Source organism: Ochotona curzoniae, unplaced genomic scaffold, assembly GCF_017591425.1.
Source record: "Ochotona curzoniae isolate NIBS_2020 unplaced genomic scaffold, NIBS_Ocur_1.0 scaffold_4701, whole genome shotgun sequence".
Lineage (NCBI taxonomy): Eukaryota > Metazoa > Chordata > Mammalia > Lagomorpha > Ochotonidae > Ochotona > Ochotona curzoniae.
Window position 1 is genome coordinate 81,710,199 of NW_024467122.1, and position 23,698 is coordinate 81,733,896.

Here is a 23,698-nt window from a genome sequence, read left to right on the forward strand (position 1 = left end):
CCACTTGCTTCCACTCCACACCCCTTGGCACCTGTGCTGCCCACACACGCACCTCCCTGGGGCCCCACACCTCACTACCTCTGCTCAGTACCTGCAGTGCCTCCCTGTGACATTTGCTCTTGTCCAATCCCCTGCCAGCTTGACGGCCTCGTGTAGCCTCTGATGCCCCTTTCCCCTGCTCTCTGGCCTTGCCCGTGTCCACCTCTACCCACTGCCATCTGTGGTTGGCCTATCAGCCACAGGCACCACCGATGCCAGCAAAGGTCCCCTCTGTGTAGGAAATGCATCAGGCTGGTCCTGCTCCTGTGTTCCCATGGGGTTTGCATCTGGGTTCTTCCCTCCAAGTCTCCTCAGCCCTGCCCCTTTCCCAGCTTCCTCCTCTCTGCCCAGAGGTGCTCCCCACTTCTATGTCCTCCCAGTCTGTCATCTGAACTCTTACCTTTCATTCCCCCCTACACATCTACCACACCTGACCGTGTCCCCAGTGCCCGCGCCCTGCCCTGCAGGCTCCCTCTGCTGGCACCCAGAGCCTGTCACCATCCCCTTCAAATGTCCCTCATGACTCCAGCTGGACAAAATCCGGCTTGTACTCTTGGTTCTGGGCTGTGTAGTTCGCCACCCACTCTGGTTCCACCTTGCAGAAGTTGCTAACTCCTGTCCTGATCCTACTCCCAGCCTGCAGGAGCCTCTTCTAGGAAGCCCTCCCTGGTTTGCAGAGAAGGCCCCCGTGATACAGGTGTCTTCCCCAGCACTCATCAGCCTGGCCCCGTCCATGTGAATTCCACAGGGTCACTGCTGAGCCCTGGATGAGCACAAGCAGGTGGCAGGTGCAGGGGGCGAATGAAGGGTATATGTGTGTCTAGTGGGTGTACTGGGCCAAATGAGGGTGGCTGGAGCCACAAGGTATGCTGCCATCATAGGGCTTCCTATGGACTAGGGCTTCCGGTCCAGCTGGCTGGGGACCCAGAAGGCACAGGGTGGGTTAAGCCTGGCTGTGTCACTGAGTGAAGGATGCTTCTGATGGCTGCCCCCACCTCCTGTGCTGGGACCGCTCAGCCCACGGGTCCTTAGATGCTGAGCGCTGGTTGCCCACACCCCCACAGCCAGGTGCCTGGATGCAGTCTGCACCAGGCCACTGGGGTACACAGTAGGTAGGCGGGCACCTTGTCCCAACCCAGGGCAGACACAGGACACTCATTCGTGCAGCTGGACACAAAGCGAGGCTACATTTCCCGGCCATGCTACCTGCCCACAGACACAAGGGCACACACAAGATGGCGACGGCAGAGGGAGGCGCAGGCTGCGGGGCAGTGTCCGCATGGAGGGGTTTATTACGCTTCCGGCTCACAACGTGGTGACAGTGGTGGCGGTGGTGGTGGCGGCGGCGGCGCGTAGACCCCAAGCCCTGGATAAACGCTGCCGCGGGCGCATGCAACAGTGCGACAATGGTCAAGCGCAGACACGGGCGACCAGGAGACGACATGGGACACGGGACAACGAGGGTGGGGGCCGTGGGTCTCTCCGCGGGCGTTGGGTCCCAGTCCCCGCAGTGACCCCTCCCACCCTCACCCCCAACCCGCACAGGCAGGTCGGGGAAAAATAAGATTCGTACTTCTTGTAAAATGCCCACTTGACTGGGTATTTTCTTTGTCCTTATCTTGAAAAATCATAAAAAATAAACACACAGAAAGAAAAAAAAATCTCAGAAAAAAAAGGAAATAAAACTCTAAAGGCGGCGAGTGTGGCGAGGCCGGGAAGGGCAGCCCCTGGCAGCCTCCTTCTCCTCCTCTTCTTCCTCGGCCTGCCAGGCAGGTGGCAGGCCCTAGAGCAGGGCCGGCGGCGCTGGGGCAGGGCAGGGGCTGTGCCCACCTGCCTGCTGGGCTCAGTTCAGGAGCGGCCCTGGCCAGGATGGTCCAGGCTCAGTCCCCACAGGGCGAAGGTCACAGGTGCAGCTCGTGGCTCTTGATGTGTTCCAGCTGTTCCCGCAGCTGCAGGAAGGAAGGCCGTGTGGCCGCGTCCAGGCGCCAGCAGTTCTTCATGACATCGTAGACGACAGGCGGGCAGCCGTCGGGGGCGTCCATCTTGTAGCCCTTTTCCACCCGAGGGACTACGTCCTTCAGGGGCTGTACAGTGCCGGGTTGGGGGGAAGACAGGAGAGGATTGTATCGGCGTTGGGCCTCGGCGTGACCCCAGACCCAAACTGGAAGTGGCTGGGGACCCCACTCCCCTTCCAGGGCCAGGCCCCACACTTACAATTCTTGGGTAAGGCACTCGCCCGAAGGAGTAGATCTCCCATAGGAGGATTCCGAAGCTCCACACGTCGGACTTGGTGGAGAACTTCTGCAGGGGGAGGCGGGGGAGGGGGTGAGACCCTGGGGAGGGGGCAGGAGGCGGCCTAGGCTGAGGTGCACCCTGGCCCCGCCCGCTGCCCCCGTGCGACCCCACCTTTTCCCGCAGGGCTTCTGGTGCTGTCCACTTGACAGGCAGCTTGCCCGTGTCCTGGGTGCTGGAGGCCTCCTTGGTGAGGCCAAAGTCGCTGACCTTGGCCATGTTGTCCTCAGACACCAGCACGTTGCGGGCGGCCAGGTCACGGTGCACGAAGTTATTACCCTCGAGGTACTCCATGGCCTCACACACGTCTCTGGGGGCAGCCCAGGTCCCCTCAGACAGGGCTGCCCCCTCCGAACGCCAGACCCACTCCCCAACCCTCTCCCCTCTCTCTGGGGGCGGCGGCCTCACTCACAGCGAAAATTTGAGGAGACAGTCTCCGCCCAGCACCGACCGGCCCCGGGAGCGTAGGTAGTCCACCAGGCTCCCCTGTGGGCAGCAGACAGACGGGGACCCAGGGTCAGACCTGCCCCAGCCCTGTCAGCAGTGGGCACGGGGGTGGGGCTGAACAACATTCTCCCCCTGCCAAATGGGGAGGGGACACCCCGTCACCGAGGGAAGAGCCGGGACAGAGGAGCGGGGCCCACCTTGGCCATGTACTCGGTAACGATGTACAGGCCGCTCTTCTCCTCCAGGATCACACCCAGCAGCTGGACCAGGTTGTTATGCCGGAGTTGCCTGGGGTGAGGCAGGGCAGGCGTCAGGGTCAGAGCTGGCCCAGCTGCCCACCCGCCCTGTCCCAGCCCCCCCCAACTCACGTCATGACCGAGGCTTCGGCCAGGAAGGCCTGGGCTGTGGCGTCATTTTTAATGCACTTGACCGCAACCTTGTTGCCTCGGTAGTCACCCAGCATCACGTCTGTGGAGAGGACAGGTGCTGAGCCCCGGCCTGCCCGCCCGAGCCCAAGCCTCTCCTCGGGTCCCTGCATGGCTGGCCCCCCAGCTCACCTCCGAACTCCCCCTTCCCTATGGTCTGCAGCAGTTTCAGCTCCTTCATGTTCAGCGCCCAGCCGCCTGTGGAGAGGCAAGTGTTGAAGGGCAGTCACAGCGGGGAGGACTTTAGTGGGTCTCCAGGGGCTGGGGACTGAGAGCAGGCAGTACAGGGGAGTCCGGGCGGGAGAGGCACAGGCTGGGCACACTCACTGCGGTAGAACTCGTCCTGGGCAGCCACTGTGCCTTCCATGACCTTTGGTTTGATGAGGCGTGTGCAGAGTCCATCGGCGTCCTTAGTGTAGTGCTGGGAAGGGCAGGTGGGGGGGGGCGCTCAGCCGGCCACCGGGCACCCCTTCTCTGGCAGCTGGCACACACCCACCCGGCTGTGACCACCAGAGGGCGGCAGACGCCGCTTCCGCCCTGCCTGGATAGCACCCTATTTCCGGCTGGCCAAAGATTGGGGAAGTTTAGCCTCTGGCACATGGCTTGCTCTCCGTGTCTCCCCACACCTGCCTGTGGCCGCCACTCTGGGCCTCACTGGCATTCTGAGGCTCAGGGCAAACTCTGGCTGGGTTCTGACACCAACCTTCAGTCAGGTGTACCCCCAGGGACCCCTACCTCCCCTGCCTCAGGCCAGAAAGCAGGAGGCTGGAGGGGGGGTGGGGGGGTGGGGAAAGCATGGGCATCGTCCAGGCAGGTGCAGGTGCCTATCCCCACCTGGTGGCCTGCAGTTTGTGAGTGGCTGCCATCAGGGCTGCTCCCCCTCGTGGGAGCACAGTGGGACACGTGACAGGTGTGTGAGGACACTGAGGCTGGCAAGGCCGGATGGGGTGGTACAGTCCCCCGCTCACCTCCACAAGCTGCATGAGATTCTCGAAGTACACCTCCTCATCGATGCTGAGCTTGCTGGAGTGGTACATGATGCGGTAGTGCTCCACCTTGCCCTCGCAGCTCACGCACAGCGTGTAGTCTCCCGGGTAGTTGGTGCTCTCCCGCACCAGGAACAGGCCGGTCTCCGGTGGGTAAAGGAGCCGCTCGGCCTGCTCCCGCGTGATCTTGCCATGGAACCAGCTGGGGGCGGGGGTGGGGTGAGGTCCAGGGGTCACGGTGGCTCAAGGCTGCCCCTGGGCCTGCCTTCCTGCTTCCCACGTGCCCCTCCTGGAGGCCCTGCGCCCTGGGCGGTACTCACGGCATGAGGCTGAGCTTGGTGCCTGCCTTCACGCCCTCGCGCTTCTGGACATAGTTGGCAGGGATGATGCCCTCCCGGCCCACCTTGTTCTTGGCTTTGTACCAGTTGGGGTCCTGGGGAACAGGAAGGCCCACACACTCTCAGGCTCGACCTGCCCCATAAGAATCTGGACTCAGAGCAGGGGCTAGGGGAGTTGCAATATGACCCCATTACCTTGGTGACAGCCACAATTGTGAGCACGTCTCCTTTGCAGAATGGCAAGTCCTGCTCCGCGGTGCCGTGGAAACTGTACTTGGCAATGCACTCGGTGCCAGTTGGCCAGACGGCCTGTGGAGGGAGGGGCTGCGGGTGGGCGGGGTGGCCAGGACTGTCAAGGTCTCTTTCCTGGCCTTCCACAGGCCTGGATGAGGTGGCCCCTTGCAGCCAAGTCCCTCAGCGTTCCCCTCCCCCATCTAAGCCACTACTGACAGCCGGTGCTGGCACCGTCCCTTAATGTCCTAGACGCCCCCTCGCTTGCCTGTACCTGTATAGCCGACATGGTCCCAGGAGAGCGGGTGTCCCTGAGTCACAGGAGGGCCGGTCTATCGCTGCGTACCATCAGAGCTGCAGGGAAAAGATAACATGAGCAGGGCTGAGGGCAGAGGGCGTCCTCCTACCAACACTGTCAGGAGTGTGACAGGCACTGGTGCTCCCATGGTGGGGACCCAGTGTGAAGGGTCGGTGGCACTGCAGGCACTGCCCACCGGCCTGCCTGACCCAGGCAGCTTCAAAATGGGGTCTCTCAGGCCCTTGGCCCACGTGGGTCCTTCCCAGACACGCATGACCAGGCGTTACCCCCAGACCCACCAGAGCCCATGTCTTGGTCTGCATTTTGAGCTCAACCGTGGCACGTGTTCACTGACGGGCACCACCATCAGTGGATTGATGACAGACCTCACGCCACACCTGCCTGGACGCTCACTGAGGGAAAGGGGGGGGCCACTGGGGCGGTGGTGGCCCAGCACGGACACCTCCTGGCAGCGAACATGGGCAAACCCAGCCGTGAAGCGAGCAGGTGCAGGAGCTGCTGCAGAGCCTGGCCTGAGCCTCGCAATGCAGGCTCTGGGGCCTGGGCAGGGGAGCAGGTGGCCTTAGGGGCCAGCTGGAGTCCACGAGGAAGGGGCACGCTCACTGCTGGGTCACAGCCAGGCAGAGCTGAGCCTGATTGGGGGCAAGTGGGTCCCACGTCCCTCAGCAAGGAGGACCCCCTGGAAGCAGGCCGTGGAGATCCACATGGCTGAGCTCCCATGAGTGCAGGACCCTTCCATCCTGTCAGCCCTTTGCAGTGCCTGGAATGGGAGAGCTCCTTGCTCCATTTTACAGAAGTGCAGGCTTGAAGCTCCAGCCAGAGCAAGCTCTCTCTGCCTTTCCCTGAACATGTGCCACCTCGGCTGCCACCACAGGAGGGCGCGCCGGTGGTGCGCTGGCAGTGAGCGACCAGTCTCCCCCAGCTGTCAGTTTGCAAACACTCCTTCCGGCCCGCAGCTGCCGCCGCCGACACCTCCCCGCTGCCTGAACGACAATCATAAAAATAATAACAGGCCCGTGTCCCGGGCGTGGGGTCTGTGCCAGGCCCAGTCCTTGGCACAGGCGGCTGCCGCGGGGGCTGTTATTACCTCTGTTTTTGTTTTTATTTTTACAGATGAGCTTCCCCCTTGCCTGAGGCCACCCCTCCAGGCAGCTCCCTGTCCTGCCTAGTCCTCCTGGCCTCAGGCAGGGACCACACCAAGCTGGGAGACAGATGGGGGAGGAGGAGAGCAGAGGGAGAGGCAACTCAGGGAGAGTGGGCTTGGGGGGTTCCTCCCTACACCTTGGCATGGTCACTGCCTCCCCATCTTTCCACCTAGTCTTGGGGGTGCAGCTCAAAGTGCAGCACCCAGGAGGCAACCCGCAAGGCTGCTGATGGGGGTCGGGGTATCAGGTGTCGCCCTGCTCGTGGTCAGCTCAAGCCACTGAAGGAAATGGTGGTGGTGGCCAACAGCATAGGTGAATGGCTGCCGAGTGGCAGCCTTCACAACAGGGAGACCCGGAAGACATGCCTGCACCAAGTGACACAGCACCCACCGGAAAAAGCTGAGGCCCGCCGAGCCAGTGTCTGCGGCTGTGACATGCCAGGGTGGCCACAGTGCCTACCCTTGCTGGGCCTGTTTTATCCAACCCAACCGGGAAGCCACAGGGCCCCCAAAGCGACTGGCTCAGACCCTAATCACTACCAAAGATCCCCCCGAAAAAAAGCAGGAGTATATTCTAGATTGTTCTAGAGTACATCAGATGCCAAAGAAACATGTCACAAAGTTGCAATGAGTGATCCTGAAATGGATGTCCTTGACGAGGGAAAAGTAGCTATGAGAAGCATTTTTTCTGGACAAGTGGGAGAATGGAACAGGTTTAGGGTCACCATCAGTGTTCCCAATAGGACAATGCAACAGTAACATGAGCAGGAAACCACCACCAGGCGTGGGGGTCTGGCACAGCAGGGAAGACACAGCCTGGGAGGCTGGTAATCTTCACTTCTCATCCAGTTTCCTAGCAATGAATACCCAGAAAGGCAGCGCATGATGGCCCCTGCCACCCACACGGTGAGACGCAGGTGGCATTCCTGGCCCCCAGCTTCGGCGGGACTGCTGCAGGAAACTGGGGTGGGCCCGGGATGGACGCCCTCCTGGTCTCCATCCTTCTTGCAACAAAGACATACAAGTAAAACAAGTACACACACGTGCCAGCCCTCCACTTTCTCAGGTTCCTCTGTGGTAGATTCAATCAACTTTGCATGAAAACCATCCAGGAAGCAAGTTGCATGTGTCCCCAGCACACGAACGCCTTGTCATCGCTCCCCACCAGCCACTGTGCGCCTAGTGCAGACTCTGCGGAGGCCTGGCCCCGTCTTCAGAGCTGGGGTCAAGTCCACAGATGACATGCACAGGGAAGTGACATGCAAACATGTGGCCACTTGACAGAAGGACCCCAGCATCCTCCGTGGACACTCCCGTGTGCAAGGAACCCTGGAATCCATTGCCTGCAGACTTGTCCACATTGCATACAAGAGGTAGCAAGTCACGCCACCGCCTGCAATGCCCACCATCCAGGTCAGAGCATCAGTCTGAGCCCCAGCTACTCTGCTCCCCATCCAGCCCCCTGCTAATGCACCTGGGCAAGTGCTTGGGTCCCTGCTACCCACGCTGAAGACCCAGACAGAACTCCACACTTCTGGCTTCAGCCTGGCCCAGTCTCCCCTGTTGAGGTCATCTAGAGAGTGGGACACTGTGATTCCTTCTGCCTTCTAGGCACAGGCTGGGCCTGAATGACCCAGGGGGAGCCCAGCTGGCAGTTGGAAAATCACTCCCTCTCTCTGTTGCTGTTTTTCAAATATATAAACCTTGGGCCCGGTGTGATAGTGTAGTGGCTAAATCCTCATCTTGCATCCATGGGGATCCCATGCAGGTGCTGGTTCGTATTCTGGCTGCTCCACATCCGATCCAGCTCCTTGCTTGTGGCCTGGGAAAGCAGTAGAAGATGGTCCAGAGCCTTGGGACCCTGCACCTGCCTGGGAGACCTGGAAGAAGCTCCTGGCTTTGGATCAGCTGAGCTCCAGCAGTTGTAGCTAGTTGGGAAGTGAACCAGTACATGTAATATCTTTCTCTCTGTCTCTTCTCCTCTCTGTATATCTGCTTTTCCAATAAAAATAAGTCAAACAAACCTTAAAAAAAAGGGGGGGGCCCGGCACGATAGTGGCTAGAGTTCTCCCCTTGCATGCACTGGGATCCCATATTAGCACCAATTCGTATTCCAGCTGCTCCACTTCCCCTCTAGCTCCCCACTCGTGGCCCGAGAAAGCATCAGAGGACGGCCCACGGCCTTGGGACCCTGGCCCAAGCTCCTGGCCCCTGGCTTCGGATCAGCTGAACTCCGGCAGTTGCTCAGGGAGTCACTTAGGGAGTGAACCAGGGAGTGAACAACAAGTCTTTAAAAAAAAAAAAGATTTTAACAATACCTCTTTATAAATACATAAATATACAAAACTCAAAAAATAAAAAAGCTAGGTGTAGCCCATCTGTGGAATCTGATTCTACTTCAAAACGTCAAAAAACTGGAAAAGACAAGTTGATCTGGGTGCAACAAAATTCTGAAATCCAGGCTTTTTTGATAACATTCACTGCTAGAAACTTTTTGTAACACCCTGTGTACACGCGGGTTGCACCTCCTTTTATGTGAAAGTAGGCTTTTGTTTGTTTTCCAGACTTCTTCAGGTCTCCTGTACTGCCAGCTGTGTTTGTAAACACATTCGCACAGCTCGTGCTCAGGCACAAGGAAAGTTAACTTTTTAACTGGATTGCTGGCTGTCTCATCTTTATTTTTTTAAATAATGATTTATTTATATTTATTGGAAAGTTAGACATACAGAGAGGAGGGAAGACAGAGAGAAAGATCCTCCATCCAACGATTCACTCCCCAAGTGACCACAACAGCCACAGCTGAGCTGATCCGAAGCCAGGAGCCAGGAACCTCCTCCGGGTCCCCCCTGCGGGTGCAGGGTCCCAAGGCTTTGGGCCATCCTGGACTGCGTTCCCAGGCCACAAGCAGGGAGCTGGATGGGAAGTGGAGCAGCCAGGATTAGAATTGGTGCCCATATGGCATCCCGGCGCGTTCAAGGTGAGGACTTTAGCTGCTTGGCTAACGTGCCGGGCCCGATCTTTGTTTTTTGAAAATTTGCCCGCAGGAGGTCTTCCAAGACCTCTTGGTGCTACTGGGTTCTGGGGAGAGCTGGCTGCCAGGGCCTGGGTCGGTGTGGAAAGTGACACTGTGATTCCTTCTGCCTTCTAGGCACAGGCTGGGCCTGAATGACCCATTCAGGGGGAGCCCAGGCTGGCCAGCCCACTGTGTGCACCAAGGTCCCATGAGGGTCCAGGAGGGCCGGACTATATTTAACCCCAGTGGGACAGCAGCTGCTATACACATACACAGCTCCTGGGACAGGCCCTGGGGATGTGGCAGGGCAAGCTCTGAGCTCTGACTTCCTGCCCCAGAGCCTGCTCCCAGCAGCCCTTGTTCCGGGGTCCTGGGGGAACAGGCTGGGCATTGTGCCCGGGTGCTGAGGTCAGCGGCCACGGCCTGGGGCAGGCCTTTCTTGGTAGCGCAGACTGCCAGGGAAGGGAGGGAGACCAGGCAGGAATTGGGTCCAGGGCTCCAAGGCTGCACTCTCCCCCTTGTTGGCAGCTGTTAGATGCTCCCATCCACCCCCCCTAAAAAAAAGCCAGGCACGTGCCAAGTGCCAGGGGTAACCAGGGGACTCTCCCCCAGTACCCCTCTCACCGAAACTTCATTGCTTAAAGGGGCGTGGGAGAGTTCCGTAAGTGTTTACACCCAGCTAAAAATACTTGCTGAAAAGGGAAGTGTACAGAGACCTAGGGGCACACACAGCCACTGCCCTCAGAGACTGGTGCAGCCACAGGACCTGCCGGACGCCGGGGGTGGGGACGACAACCAGAAGGTCTCGGCCCGCTCAGGCCCAACACAGCACTTCGGGAGCTGCCCCCCACCCCTTTGCACCCAGCGGAGGAGGGAGACACCCCAACAAGACAGGGCTGACCTTCATCCAGGCACATGTGGGGGAGGGGAACACCAGGGCCAGGACAGCCTGGGAGAGGGTTGGGCCGGGAGTTCCCTCCAGGCTCCAGGACAGCCAGCAGCAGCCTTGTGGGTCCGGTTTGGGCACGCCCTCGGGAAGGCCAGTGCACCTGTGGGCGGGAGCCAGCAACTGGGCTGGTTTGGCAGCGCTGAGCTGAGATCCGGGCCCAGCCCTGAGTGTGCACGGGGCACCTGGCTGAGGGACACCTGACACCCCGGGCCACATGGGGTGGAGCAGCTTCACAGTCCACTGACCCCAGTGCCCCACCATGCAGTGGGGCGGTCTCAGGGATACCACTGCCTTCCCAGGCAGGCGTCTGGCAGGACTGGAAAGACGAACCCCCCTCCCCCACCCCAGGCTCTCTCAGCCTTGGCATCCCCAGCCTAAGGGAAAGAGTGGCAAGTTTAATGGCTGAAAAATGTTCCCCACCAGCATGACAGCAACTCGCTGGCCCCAGCAGCTAAGGGGTACCGGAAATCCTGTCTAGCGGTTTGGGAGAGCTGGGGACTGGGGTCAGAGGCAGCCAATGGGGTGCTGCCTCCCTGGTTCTCCCCTCCACACACCACTGACTGCAACTGACTGACCCAGAAAGCCTTCTAATTACCGTTCAGGAGCCTAATTACCTAAGTCATTGGCTGCAGGGACCGTGGGCTCCCCAGGGTCCTCACCCAGGCCACTGTGCCCCCTCCACCCCTGCAGCCCCGACAGCGGCCTTTGCATCTCAATTTGCCTACATTTGCATAAGCCCCTGGGGCCCTGACCTGTGACACCAGCACCGAGGTCTGAGGCCAGGAGGTCCTGAGCAGTCTAAGATTGCCAGATTTCTAACCTTCCCATTTGAAAACTGGGACCTGCACAGCTCTAGCAGAGGACCCGGTTAGCAAAGCTCTCCCCAAGCAGGCCTACTGTCCCCACCCTGTGTGGCCTTGCGTTCAAAACCTCCCTTACTCTGTTGACCCTGAATGATGAGGGCCCAGGGATGGGCACTGCAGGCCTCTCTTCCTACCCTTCTTCATTGGGCAGGTCAGAGGACACCTGATGACAACACGCAGACACTGTCCCAGGTGGGTGGGCAGGGAGAAACTCAAGTGGCACAGAGCCATGGGTGCCCACCTCGGGTTCCTCTGCAGACCCCCTGCTGGCCTTGTACAGAGAGGCCACGGGAGTGCCCAGGACCATCCAGCAACAAGGACATCTCAGTTCTCATCCTGCTGCCCTTTCCCTTCCAGGAAGTCCTCCAGGTTGCTCCAACCCACACGGCTCTCCAGCTTCTGAACTCCCACCAAGCCCTGCCAGGAAATCAGAACCGCAGGCCTCCCTGTATGATACCCTCAGGCCTGGCCTCCCTTACCAGCCAGCAGGGGCCAGATCCTGGGCTGCAAGGGGCTGAGCAGGAGTAGCAGCTGCCAGGGGAGGGGGAGCACCTGGGGTCACGGGACACCCAGGTTCTCATGCAGGCAGCCAGACCACAGGAGCAATCTCTCTGCTGCTAGCTCCCAGACCAGGAAGGGGAGGGCCGTGGCGGGAAGCTGCGGTCGGAGGGGGTGCAGAGTGAGCGAGTGATGGGAAACTGCCCTCCTCACTGCATCTCAGAACCAGGAAGAGAAACTGAGCAGGCGTCAGAATGGGAGCTTCCCTCCTGCCCGGGGTCACAGGACAAATCCCCAGGCCTCAGTTTCCCTAGGTGGACTAAGTGGGTGCCTCCTCTACTCTTTTTAGATCCTGCCAATCTGCCTGATGGATGTGTGCAGGCTGCATCCAGAGGGCGATACAGGCAGCCTGGTGCCCAAAGCGCACACTTTCCAGGGTGCTAAGGCCCTGGGCAGCCGCACCCTGCTTCCTCTAGCCATGCAGGGTGCACTGCTGCTCCCCTCCCCGACTCTTTATTTTTAGGTCTGAATTTGACTTTAATCATTACTTAGCAGATTCTATTTCCAGCCCTTGGATGAAGGGACCGTGAGAGGAGAGAAAGAAGGGAGGAGGCAGTGCTCCCTGCTGGGCGTGGGGGGCGGCCCGCTCCTCCACCCATCCTGTCCCCAACCGAGGGCAGAGGGAACTGAGAAACACCCAAAGGGCTCACCACAGCGGAGCCAGCATCTTTAGGGTGGACCGCACCCTGTGACCTCATCGCAGCCCAAGAGCTGCGAGATGGACGGGAGGGCAGCTAGGGTACCCACATCCCCTGCACTGCCACCAGAGAGGAGGAGATGGCAGCAAGCAAAACCTGGCATGGCAGAGTCCAGGGAGCCCGCTGGGGTTAGGCTGGGGCCTCCTGAGGGTCAAGTTGGGCTACAAGGGGTTCAGGGCCAGGCCAGTTGCCCTCCTCCTGGTGCTTGAATGCTTGCGTGAGGTACACCTGCTGCTGTGGAGGAGGCTGCGCACACACTCCCTCCCAACACGCAGCTGGGAACCAGTCCTGGTGCTCCTGCCCAACGCCTTCGGGCACTGGGAAGGGGCTGGGAGGCCAGGCTGGCTGGCAGGGTGGTGTCTGGACTGGGGGCCCTGAGGGAGACCTCTGTTCTCCAGGCAAGTGCTGGGCCGGGCTGGCCTCGCCCAAGCCAGAAGGCAGCTGCTGGTGGCAGCAACGAGGAGAAGGAGGTGGTGAGGTGGTGGTGGTGGTGGTGGAGGAGGAGGCTTTCTCCACTCAGCTTGGATGCTGGGAGACCGGAAGGAGGATGGGTGGGGTCAGGCCGGACACCAACCAGCGAACGTCTGCCCAGGGCCAGCCCCATGGCCAGGGCCAGCCAATCACAAGATGATGGCGTGGGTAAGGCAGGGAGGCCAAAGTGGTCCAGATCCTCGGGTCCCTAGCTAGGGACCCCTTCTCTGTCCCTGACCAAGGGTCCCTCTCTGCATGCCAAGGCAGCTGGCCATGGGGACTCCTTTACGACCACCAACCCCTACTCACTTGGGGCAAGAAGAGGAAAGGGGCTATGCCAGGCAGGTACCCATGGCTCTGCAGCAAATTCACACAGCCCTCACCTGTCCACTGAAGCAGGTGCCGTCACCCGCCTCCCCGTTACAAAAAGGAACCCTGTTCTAGGCTCAGGGACCTGTCCAGCATCCCTCCCTCCACTCCAGCCTATGTGGCGTGGCTGGGGTCAAGTTATCTCCTCCCCAGGATGCTCTCAGAGCCCACGGGGGTGACCACTGCAGCCACAGAGGGGCAGCAGCGTGGACTCTGGGCATGCAGCACCCATGCCACAGGGTCTCTTGATGCACCGTCCAGAAGCAAAGTTCTTTGGGGTGTTTGGCACTGCGAGAAAACGCTCAGACACACTACTATCCGTGCAGCCACCAAGGGGTGAGCTGGGGGTAGGGTGGAGGGAGTGGGGGGGACACTGCCAGGGAAGGCAGCAGCATTCCTCCTCCCCCCTCTAGGGAAGGGGGATTGCTATTCTGCATCCTGTGTTTCCCTGTAAGGTTTTTCTGAATTGGGAAAATCATCAGCAGACATAACCCTGGGACCACGAGCTCACAACTGTCCCCTGGCTTCTTATCTGCTCGCCAGCTCAGGCCCAGGTGCCAGGGTGGGGGGACATTTCTGCCCTTCAGAGGGCAAGGATGTTACCCTGTGGCCTCTTGCCCAGATCACGTGCTGAGGTACCAAAACTCAAGAGGAGGGCCCTAGCGCAGCACCCCAGTGGCTCTGCCCACATAGGCTTTTTGGGGGCAGCCCCGTCCGTCACACTGTGGCCATCTGCTTGCGCTAGTTTGGGGGGAGGCTGAACTCTGCCCCCTCCCACACTTTAGGGGTTGTGGTGTGTGGCTGTGGGTGGGTGCTGGCACACCCTGGCACCCGTGGCACTGGAAAAGGTGGGGGGATGTATGTATGTGTGTGTGTGTGTGGGGGGTGTTTTCTGATCTCTCTTCAACCCCGGTCCAGTGCAGGGGAATGAGTGGCCACTGTGAGAGCGAGGAGGGACCTAATCAGCTCCCTGACAACTGCTCCAGTGCAAAGGGGGCAGGTGCAACTGCCCCCAGCCCCCACCCACCCTGCCCCGCTTGGGTGCGCAGCAGTAGGCAGGGGCAGGAGTGGGGTGCCTCACAGCCCCTGTTCTTCCGCTGCTGCTGCTGCTGCTGTGGTGGCAACCGGAAAAACCCTACAGCTCAAGCAGGGGCCTGCGCAGAACAAAACCCCTGGTGGCTCCCCAAGGCCCAGACATGGCGGGAGGGGACTTGGGGGGGGGGGCTCCTTCAAGGAACAGCCTGGCCTTCTGCTCCCCACCCACCTTCCTGCTGCCTCTGTGCCCCTTCAGGTGACTCTGCTTCCCCGGGACTGCTGCTGTAGCAGGTGTAGAAGGTGTAACTTGTTCCCACTTGGGGGTCCCTCATTGCAGCACACTCTGCCCTGGTCACTCCAGTGTGGACAGGGCAAAAGGTGTGGGGAGGACTGGAGGGGGCTCCCCCATACACACACCCACTCACTTCGTCCCCGGCAGGTGGGAGCCACCACCACAGGCACCTCACAGGGCAGTGCAAAGTCCGACGGGGCCGGAAGCCCCCTGCTCCCCATTTCCAGCACGTGCTCAGCCCCCCCATCAGGCCACCACGGGACCAGACTGGGTGAGGGCTTCCTGCCACCAGCAGTGGCCAGCCCTCTTCTCTGAGCTGGGGAGGCAAGAACTGCCTACCTCGTGTCAGGCAGCGGCTGCTGGGCCCTCACCTCTCACCCCTACCACGCCAGCCTCAGAAACTGGCCAGAGGAAGGAGGCCCTTAGTTCAGCTCCCAAGATCTGCCGGCTGGTGGCTGGACACACCCCTTCTGACACCTGGGCACCCCCGCCCCCCGGTGGAGGGGGCCTGAGCAGCTCGGGAAAAGGGGCTGACCACCAGTGTCAGGAGGTGGGGGCACAGAGACCAAGCTTGGTATCGCCTCCACCCATACTCAAGCCCTGCCCCGTGTTCCCATCCAAGGGTCACAGGTCTCTGCGGGTGACAGGTTCAGGCCCTGAACTTGAGTTTCTGGCTGGCTCCAGCGGCACTTCCGTGCGGAACCGAAAGAGGTCCGGACTAAGCAGGCTGGGGCACCTGCAAGGTGGACCCCTACCCCCCCACGGATGCTCTGGTCCCCACCCCACCGCCGCCCCGGGCTCCCACCACTACCACCACCACGACCTCCTCCTCTTCCTCTCCACTCTAAGCTCCGGGATGGAGAAAGAGACGGGTCTTCCCTCCCTCCCGGCCCCGGTTCTGACAGGGAGGATTCGAACTCGCGAAGGACGGGGGGCGCGGGCAGCGGGGGCGGGACCCGCGCCCTCCGCGCTCGCCTCGCCCCCCACCCCTCAGTCCGCCGCGGGCCAGCCGGCCACTCACCTCGGTCGGTCGGGGACACTGCGGTCCGGGCGACATCAGCGGCCTGCGGGACGCTCCATGCGGCCGGCGGACAGGGGCGGGGCGGGGGTCCCCGCGGGTGCGGCACAAAGCCGGGCGGCCGGGCGGAGGCAGGGGGCGGCCGGGCGGAGGCAGGGGGCGGCCGCGCGGCCCGGGGCCCGGCGCGAAGAAAGGCGGCGGAAGGGGGTGGAAACAATGTGGCCCGCGCGGCCCGGCGGAGTTCCGCTTCCCCACGCCGCCTCGGGGCTCGCCGGGCCGGGGAGCGGGGGGCCCGCCCCGGACGCTCGATCGGGGGGCCCGGGGGTGCCGAGGGGGGCGCCTCGAGCTTGCACACCCCGGAGGCTCGGAGGGCCGGACGCGGGGCTGGGCAGGGCTGGGCTGGGCGGGACGGGCAGCCGGGGACGCCCCGACGGTGGCGCGTACGCGCGCGCGCGCGCACGGACAGTCCCCGCGCTCGGACCCCGCCCGACGGGACCCCGGGGGCGGCGCGCTGCGGCGGGCGGGGACGCGGCGGCGGCGGCGGCGGCCACCCTCGGCTCTCGCCCGGGCTCCGCGGGAGGAAGCTCGCAGGCCCGGACAGAGGAAGCGCGGCCCGGATCTCCGCCCGCCGCAGCGCGCCTGCGCGAGGGCCTGGCCCCGCGCGCGGTGCTGCGGGGCGCGGGCGGCGCCCCCTGCCGGGCTCCGGTGGGCAGCGCGTGAAGGAGAGGGTGTGTGTGTGTGCGAGTGTGAAGGGGAGGGTGTGTGTGTGTGTGTGTGTGTGCTGTCCCGCGCTGGCCCTCCGCTGGCCGCGTCGCCCCGGGGCGCCCGTGAGGGTCCCTCCCGGCGCGGGCCGCGGGGTTCCGGGTTTGGAGAGGGCGCACGCCTCGCGCGCAGTGACCGCTCCTGGCTTCGCGGCCTCGTGCGCCCTTAGGCGTCTCCTACGGGCAGGATGGTGTGTGTGTGTGTGTGCGCGCGCGCGCTCCGGGGGGTAGCGCGTGAAGGGGAGGGTGTGTGTGTGTGGGGGAGAGGGGGTCCCCTTGTCCCGGAGTGTCCTCGGCGGGTGGGCAGCTGACTGACCCGGCGTGCAGACGCTCACCCAGTCGGGTGGTAGGTACAGCAGGGGAAGCAGCCAAAGCGGGGGACTCCCGGTGGATCCCAAAGCTGGGACCCAGCCCCGCGGCGGTCCGAGGCTGCGCCGAGGGAGGGCGGAACGGTCAGCGGCTCCTAGGCTGAAGCTTGGCCCGCTGCAGTTCTCAAGGACTTGAATGGAAGCTTGGAGATGATAATAAGGAAGTGGCCCCTGGCTGCGTGACCTTGGGCTAGTTACTTAACCTCTCTGTGCCTGAGTTTCCGCATTTGATAAAAAGCGGGGGTAGTGGTGGTGAGGGAATAACAGCTTCTACTTCTCAGGGTTTGTGGGGAGGAAATGAGTTAATATGTTTAAATTGCTCGGCTTGCAGCCGCTGCTGACACACGTGGCGGGCCCTGGGAAAGGAACTGGGGATGGAGAGGGGAGAGCTGGGCGCTTGGAGCAAGGGTTAGGTGTAGGCGGACACAGGGAGGGCCATGCCCACTGGGTGACGTGAAGTACATTGGCAATGGACTTGGTCAGACTGAATAGGGGAGGGGGCGGAGGGGGGAGGGCCCAGCGGCTGCAGGCTGCAGGAGAGCCTGCCATGCCAGGGCCCCTGAATGCCAGGATCTGGCGTGCCAGAATTGGCTGTCTCTGCCTGCCACCCAGGCTGGTCCTGACACCCCTGGGAGCCGTGACCCAGCAAGTCCCAGGGGAAAGTGGGGGTGGGAGTGATGGCAAGAGTGTGGATTTGGCTGTAGACCCCAAGAGCTGCAGTCCTAGGTGCCAGGGACTGAGCTGGGTGACCTTGGGCTGGCATGGTCTCTGGGCTGTTTTTTATAACAGTGAGGCTGACAATCCGGAGAGGGTGCAGATTCAGCAGATAAGGGCTGGCGGGGAGGAGGTGCGTGCTTGATCTAGTCCTTATTTCCTCTGAGCGCAAGATGGACCGATAACAGAGGGAGGCAGGCAGGCGATGCCCGCCCCGCCAGCCTCTGGGCACTGCGGAAGCTTCTGGAAGGGAGTGATTGACACTGCCCCTCCCCTGGGAGCCCCAACCAGCTAGCAGAACGGAAAGCAGCCATGGGGTGGGAGGATGGGGGAGTGGGGGATCCATTCCCTGTCCCGGTGTGGTCACTAGTTCCTCTCTCCTGACCACCCCACACACTTTTCCCTTGTGCTGTACCCCCCCCCCCGCCCCAGCCCCGCAGGGGCAGGTGGGGGGAGTTGAACGAACTTTGGAACCAAACAAAACAAACCTGCCTTTGAGTCCTGGCTCCACCTTGTAGAGTGAGCCTTTTTTTTTAAATCCTTCCTGAACCTTAGGGATGAAATCAGTAAAGTTGCCCCCTCCCCCTCCCAAACACATATACCAGGCTATCTGCTGTGCGGCAGCGCGCGCGCACACACACACACACACACACACACACACACACACACACACACCTGGGCTAACCCCTGTAGGCAGCCAAAGGCCTCTTGGCCTCTCTCGCTGGCTCCTTCAGTAGGCATTGCTCTGGACCCTGGGATGGAGTGAGCAACATCTCCATGGGGCTCCCCCAAGAGGACAAACAACCATCAGCCAGGTGTGTGTGTGTGTGTGCAAGTGCCTGCAATGGAGTGAGGCTGTGGCCCCAGGTCCAAGAAAGGACAGGATAGAGTGAGGAAGGTGTCAACCCACTGCCTCCTTAGGGAAAGCAGACTGTGGGCATCCGGGAGAGGGCAGGTGCAGGGTGTCAGAGACCGCCAGGCTGGCATGGTTGACACTCCAGGTCTCGGCTGAAGACAGAGTCTGAGGCAGTGTGGAGTTGGTGGGCTTGTCCAGCCTGGACCACTTGGGACAGGGGGCAGCCCCAGGGTGGGGGCAGAGGTTATAGTGGTTGGGGTGTGGAGAGGTCATGCCTCGAGGACCGGAGCCGCGGTTGCCCACGCAAAGCTGGGTTGGTGGCCAGGAGGGCCCAGGTGGCCTGTGGCCTCTGCTGTTCCCAGGGCAGGGGTGGAGCGGGAGAGGGAAGGGCCTGTCCCCCCTTCTCTGCACCCAGACCTCCCTGCTCGTAGGAGAGGATGACAGTTTAGAGAAGCGGGTGTGAAACAGCTTGAAACTCAGCCGGGTTGGGGCAGAAAACAGGAAGCTAAGATTAAAGGCAGATTTCCAGCAAAGTCTCCTTCCACTTCCTGTAGTGCAGGTGCTGGCGGGAGGGGGTGGCTGGCGTAGGCACGCTGCACACGGAGAGGGACCAGGCCAGCCTCCCTGGTGCTGGCACCTCTCGGCTCCCTCCCTCCAGCTGCCGCTCTTTGGCCTTGGACTTTTTTAAAATAGGGGTGGGGTGAGGGCGTGTCCAGGGAGACCCAGTTGCCAGGGAGTAACAAGTGGCCACCCAGTGCCCCACAGCCACTAGGCCGGATGGCTAATCTGATATCCATCATGGGTCCTGGCACCAGGGCCCAGGATGGGGGGCTCCCCTTTTGCCCCTCTGGACTCACAAGCCAGCAGGTACCTGGCGACTCCACTGAGGGCGGTAGCCGAGCCTGGCTCCTGTTCCACTGTCCACCTGACCCTCCCTGACTCTCCCTCCAGGCCTGAGTACCCACATCCCGAAGCTGCCCTTTGCAGGGGTTGGGTGGCGGGGCGGGGGCGGGGGAGCACAATAGCAGAATGAGAGAGAGAGAAAGCTCTCTTCCATGCTCTGGGTCACTCCCCACGTGGCTACAACAGCTTGTGTTGGACCGAACCTAAGCCTCCAGGAACCTGGAATCCATCCTGGTCTTCCACGTGGGTGCAGAGGCCCAAGCACTTAGAGCCATCCTCTCTGTGTGTTAGCTGGATAGAAAGTGGAGCAACTGGGACTGGAACCGGTGTGTCTGTCAGAAGCCAGTGCTGCAGGCCAGTGGCTTAACAGGTACACACCTCCCTCCTCAAGCTGGATGGATTTCTCACGGGGCTGATGCCTGTTCCGTTTTGGAAACAGACCTTGCTTCTAATTTGGGCAGGACCATACATGGAGGGGACTCAGTCTCCCCAAGTGTTGGATAAGGTGTATAGATCTGAGGCCTCGGGCACAAGTAGGAAGCTCTGGGAGAAGGTGGGACCACCACACAGGGCTCCAAGTGGCCCCACATGGCCAGCTGGCTGACCCCCGACCCCTACAGGCACAATCTCGGCGTCTCCCCCAGCCAGCACAGATCCCCCCGCCGGGTCCCTGTCTTCTGGATCTTTTCTACCTTGTTGGGGTGGTGGACTTGGCAGGGAGAGCCCCGAAGCTCAGCCAGTTCCCAGGAGGGTCAGGGTCGTCCTGGGAGCCCTGAGAGCCTGCAGGAACAGAGGGGCCTGGTGATAAGACGAGGGCTCGAGAAGTCCTATATTTAATGATGAGGCTGGAAGATGGAGTGGGCAGAGGCAGGGCAGCTAACCGGTGAGCCTTTGTGCGCAAAACCTATGTAAGGCATGTTCCTGAGTGTGTGTGGAAACCCTGACTTAAACCCCACCTGCACCAGGCCCGCTGCTTACCACCCACTCCAGGGGCAGGGGTTGATATGGGGTGGTAAATGGCACCGTGGCTGACACCTGCCTCACAGAGGGCCTGGGTTCAAGTCCCAGCTCTGCTTCCCATCCCATCCTCCTACTGCTGGATGGATGGATGCTGCAGGTGGGTGGGACCCTGTGCCCTGTACGACTCCCCGAGTTCCTGGCTTTGACCTGGCTGCTGTGGGCATTGAAGGAGTGAACCAGTAGATAGAAGACCTCTCTGTTAACTCTGCTTTTCAAATACATAATGTTAAAAAACTTTTTTTTAAAATTATTTTCATGTTACTGGAAAGGCAGAGAGAGAGCTTCTATTGACTGATTTACTCCCTAAGTTCCCATGACAGCCAGGGTTGGACCAAGCTGAAGCCAGGAGTCAGGAGCTCCATCCTTACAAAGTATATGGCAGAGCCACCACCCTCTGCTGCCTCCCCCAGAATGTACTGGCAGGAAGCTGGTCTGGAGCGGAAGAGCCCCGTGTGGGAGGAGGGTGTTCCCACAGTAGCCAATTGCCCCTCCCCCCCCCCGCCCTCTGCAAGAAATTAGGGAGCAGGTAGGTGGAGTCCAGTGATCCTGCCAGGGATGGATCTTGGACGGCTCTGGGCATGCTCAGGATCATGGCTTCTCCGACTGTGTCTGGGAGTACCCATCATGGCTGTGGCTGGGGGTACCCATGCTGGCCAGGCTTCCTGCTGGGAATCCTGGCTCCTCACCCACTGCTGCTAGGTGGGAGGAGGGTCCTGGGCTTGTGGGCAGCCAGAGTGCCAACTGGCACCGGGCTTCGCTGCTGCCCCCGGCAGTGAGCTCTGGAGACTTGGGGATATGGAATTACTGCCTAGGGATGTACATGGATAAGGCCATTGTACATGTAGTTGAGGAATGAATCCTAAGGGACAGCCGACGACAGGGCACTGTACTTGCAGGTAAGCGAGGGGACTGAGACCTGGTAATTTGGAGGGGAGAGACCGGAAGATCTTTATGGGTCAGACTGATGCACCAGCCCACATGGGAGTCCTGGGTTGGGCTTGTTAGCATGGAACATGGCTGACTGCCACATGCCAGCACACACGCAAGCTATGGCTGAAGACCTGTCTGGCAGGGCTAGATCCTAGTACCTAACAGTGAATGTTGGATCAGGGGTCACATTAAACTGGGCTGTGACACCAACCAGCACTCAGGAGAACCAGGCCCAGGGGTAGATTCTGTGGGGACCCAACCACTGGTTAGCTTGAGAGTTGGGATGGTGATGGGCTGAGCTAGATGTGACCATGGAATTCACTGACACTCACCAATGTTGGGTCTGGGAACAAGTGAGGCAGGTCCAGGCTGCAACACCCACATGAGTACCCTAAAACAGGGTGGGGGGCGAGCTGGGCCACTCCAGCTCTTACAAAGACCAGGATGGATGGGACAGGCCATTTGGGTAGGGCCAAGCACCCACTGGCATGTGTGAGATCTGGGTCTGGGATCCCAAGTGGGGATACCTGGGAAACTCCCCTAGTGGGTCAAAGCTCCTGCTGATGAGCACGTGATCCAGGCCTGGGTGTTGGGCAGGCTGGGCAGGGTAGCTCTATTTGTCGGCAAGTGTGTGAGTTGGTTTTGGAAGAGGGCAGACTGGGCGGGGCTGAGCAAAAAAACCATAGCCCACTGGCAAATATAGAAACCAGGATGAAGTGCAGGTCATGCTGGGTTAGGCTGTCACAGCTACTAGTTTGCATGAACCAGGGCTGAGAGCAGAATGAGCAGGGCCAGGTTACAGCATTGGAAGGCAAAGACCAAGATAGGGGAGGGGCTATGCCAAGCTGGGTCAGAGCAACCATGGCACATGTGAGATCTGTGGCTGGGATCAGGCCTAGCTGGAGAGCTAAGGGGACGCCCTGGCTGGGTTATGCGTTCCACTGGTGAGTGTGGGGGCCAGAGTGGGGCTGCTATCTGGTCTGGATGTGGATTCAGTCTACCTTGGCTTGGGTGTAGACTGGGTTTGGGGCTTGCAAGACTGGGCTAGACTCTAGCACCCATTGGAGCTCATGAGAACCAGGATGGATTGGATGGGCTAGGCTAGGTCTCTGTCCCTGTTGAACCATGCGTGAGCTGTGCCTGGATATGGACCAGGCTTGACTGGACTGTAACACCCAATGGTAAAAATCAGAATGGGTCAGGGCCAGTCAGGAAAAGCCATTGTTTCTTCAAGGACAGGCGATGGACTAGGTAGGGCTGGCCCATGGACCCACTGATGTGCGTGAGATCTGGCATTGGAGAGGTTCTGATGGAGGAGCTTAGGAAACTCTTCTGTTGGGACACAGCCCCTGCAGGTGAGCACAAGAATCAAGAAAAGGAGCAGCCCGGACAAGGCCAGGTTATGGTACCCATGGGGCTTACATTTGGCTCAGGTCTGAGTCAGCCAGACTGAGCCAGTTCATATCACCCACTAGCAAATCTGAGAGCCAGAATGGTATGTGGGTCATGCCAGGTCAGGCTGCAATACCAGCCAGTTTACATTAAGACCAGGACTGGGGGCTAGCTGGGCTGGCTAGGCTGTAGTCTCCACCAGAGTGAGCTGGAACTGGAGGAAGGAGGGGGAGCTGGGCTGGGACAAGCTACAGCACCCACTGGCAAATGCCAAGGAGAGATAGGTCATACCAGACTGGCCCACAGCACCCAACCAGCACATGTGAGACCCCGGGGGAGAATGGGGGAACTCAGTAGAGAGGTTGCAGGGAGCTCCCCTGCTGGATCACCATTCCCACTGGTGAGTGTGAGAGCTGGGATTGGGGGCAGACCAGGCTGGGCAGTGCTACAACACCTGTTGGCCTGCATGTGAGCTGGATCAGGGAGAAGCCAGGCTAGGTGGACTGTACCTACTGTTACATGCATAAGCCAGAGTGGATTTTGGTTGATTGGGCTTTGCCGCAGCATCAGCTGGCAGCTGCTGGCACAGAGCAGCTGTGAGCTGCTAAACTCTGTTGAGCTAAACTGCAGTGCCACCTGGAGGGTGCAAGATCCGGAAGTGAGAGTGAGTCCATTAGGGAAACAGTGGGCACCTCCCTCTTAGGTTGCCATTGTGACAGGTGAACATGGGAACCAGGAGTGGGACAGGCATGGCTAGACAGAGAGTGGCACCTGCCAGCATGTGTGTGGGCTCGGTAGTGGGGCTGGTTGGGTTGAACTAGGCTTCAATGCCCATTGACATGTATGAGAGCTGAATGGGATGTGGGACAGACTGGAGCAGTCTGCTGTACATACTGGCAAGCACATTAACCAGGGCAGGGGGCAGGCCTGGTGGGGGTTATTGCCAGTTGTTCTGACTATGCTGTAGCTCCCACATTAGTAGGTGAGGGCCGAGTGTGCAGTGGGCAGGATCAGGCTGGACTGCAACACGCATTGGTGTGCGTAAAAGACAGAGCTGAAGATAGAACTGACCCAGCAACTGTGTGCGCCTAGGCCAATTTGGGCGACAGACTGTGTCGGCCCTGTATTGGCAAGCACACACAAGAATCAGGTCAGATCCGGGGATCACCTCAGATGAAGTTTCTTCGGGAATATCCCCTGCTGAACCGCTGGACCCAGAATTCCATCCATGAAGAGAATTGCAGGTTCCGTGGTCTGACTGGGGAGT

At 60.5% G+C, this 23,698-nt stretch overlaps 1 protein-coding gene across 3 annotated transcripts; it reads right to left on the reverse strand.

Annotated features, from left to right (window-relative positions):
- Positions 1-1,308: 1,308 nt before the first annotated feature.
- CSK (C-terminal Src kinase) lies at positions 1,309-15,613 on the reverse strand. Of its 3 annotated transcripts, none has more exons than XM_040968356.1 (13): positions 15,491-15,613; positions 5,033-5,112; positions 4,723-4,836; positions 4,510-4,622; positions 4,172-4,391; positions 3,534-3,624; positions 3,336-3,401; positions 3,147-3,246; positions 2,976-3,066; positions 2,744-2,817; positions 2,446-2,641; positions 2,254-2,340; positions 1,309-2,123 (listed from the first exon to the last, which is right to left on the reverse strand). In XM_040968356.1, the coding sequence occupies exons 2-13, from the start codon at positions 5,045-5,047 to the stop codon at positions 1,941-1,943; spliced, it is 1,350 nt and encodes a 449-aa protein (XP_040824290.1). In that variant the 5' UTR covers positions 5,048-5,112; positions 15,491-15,613; the 3' UTR covers positions 1,309-1,940. The 3 variants fall into 3 exon arrangements, with proteins under 3 accessions (XP_040824290.1, XP_040824288.1, XP_040824287.1); XM_040968354.1 differs by having other exon boundaries at positions 2,747-2,817; positions 3,531-3,624; XM_040968353.1 differs by having other exon boundaries at positions 3,531-3,624; positions 15,491-15,612.
- Positions 15,614-23,698: the final 8,085 nt, after the last annotated feature.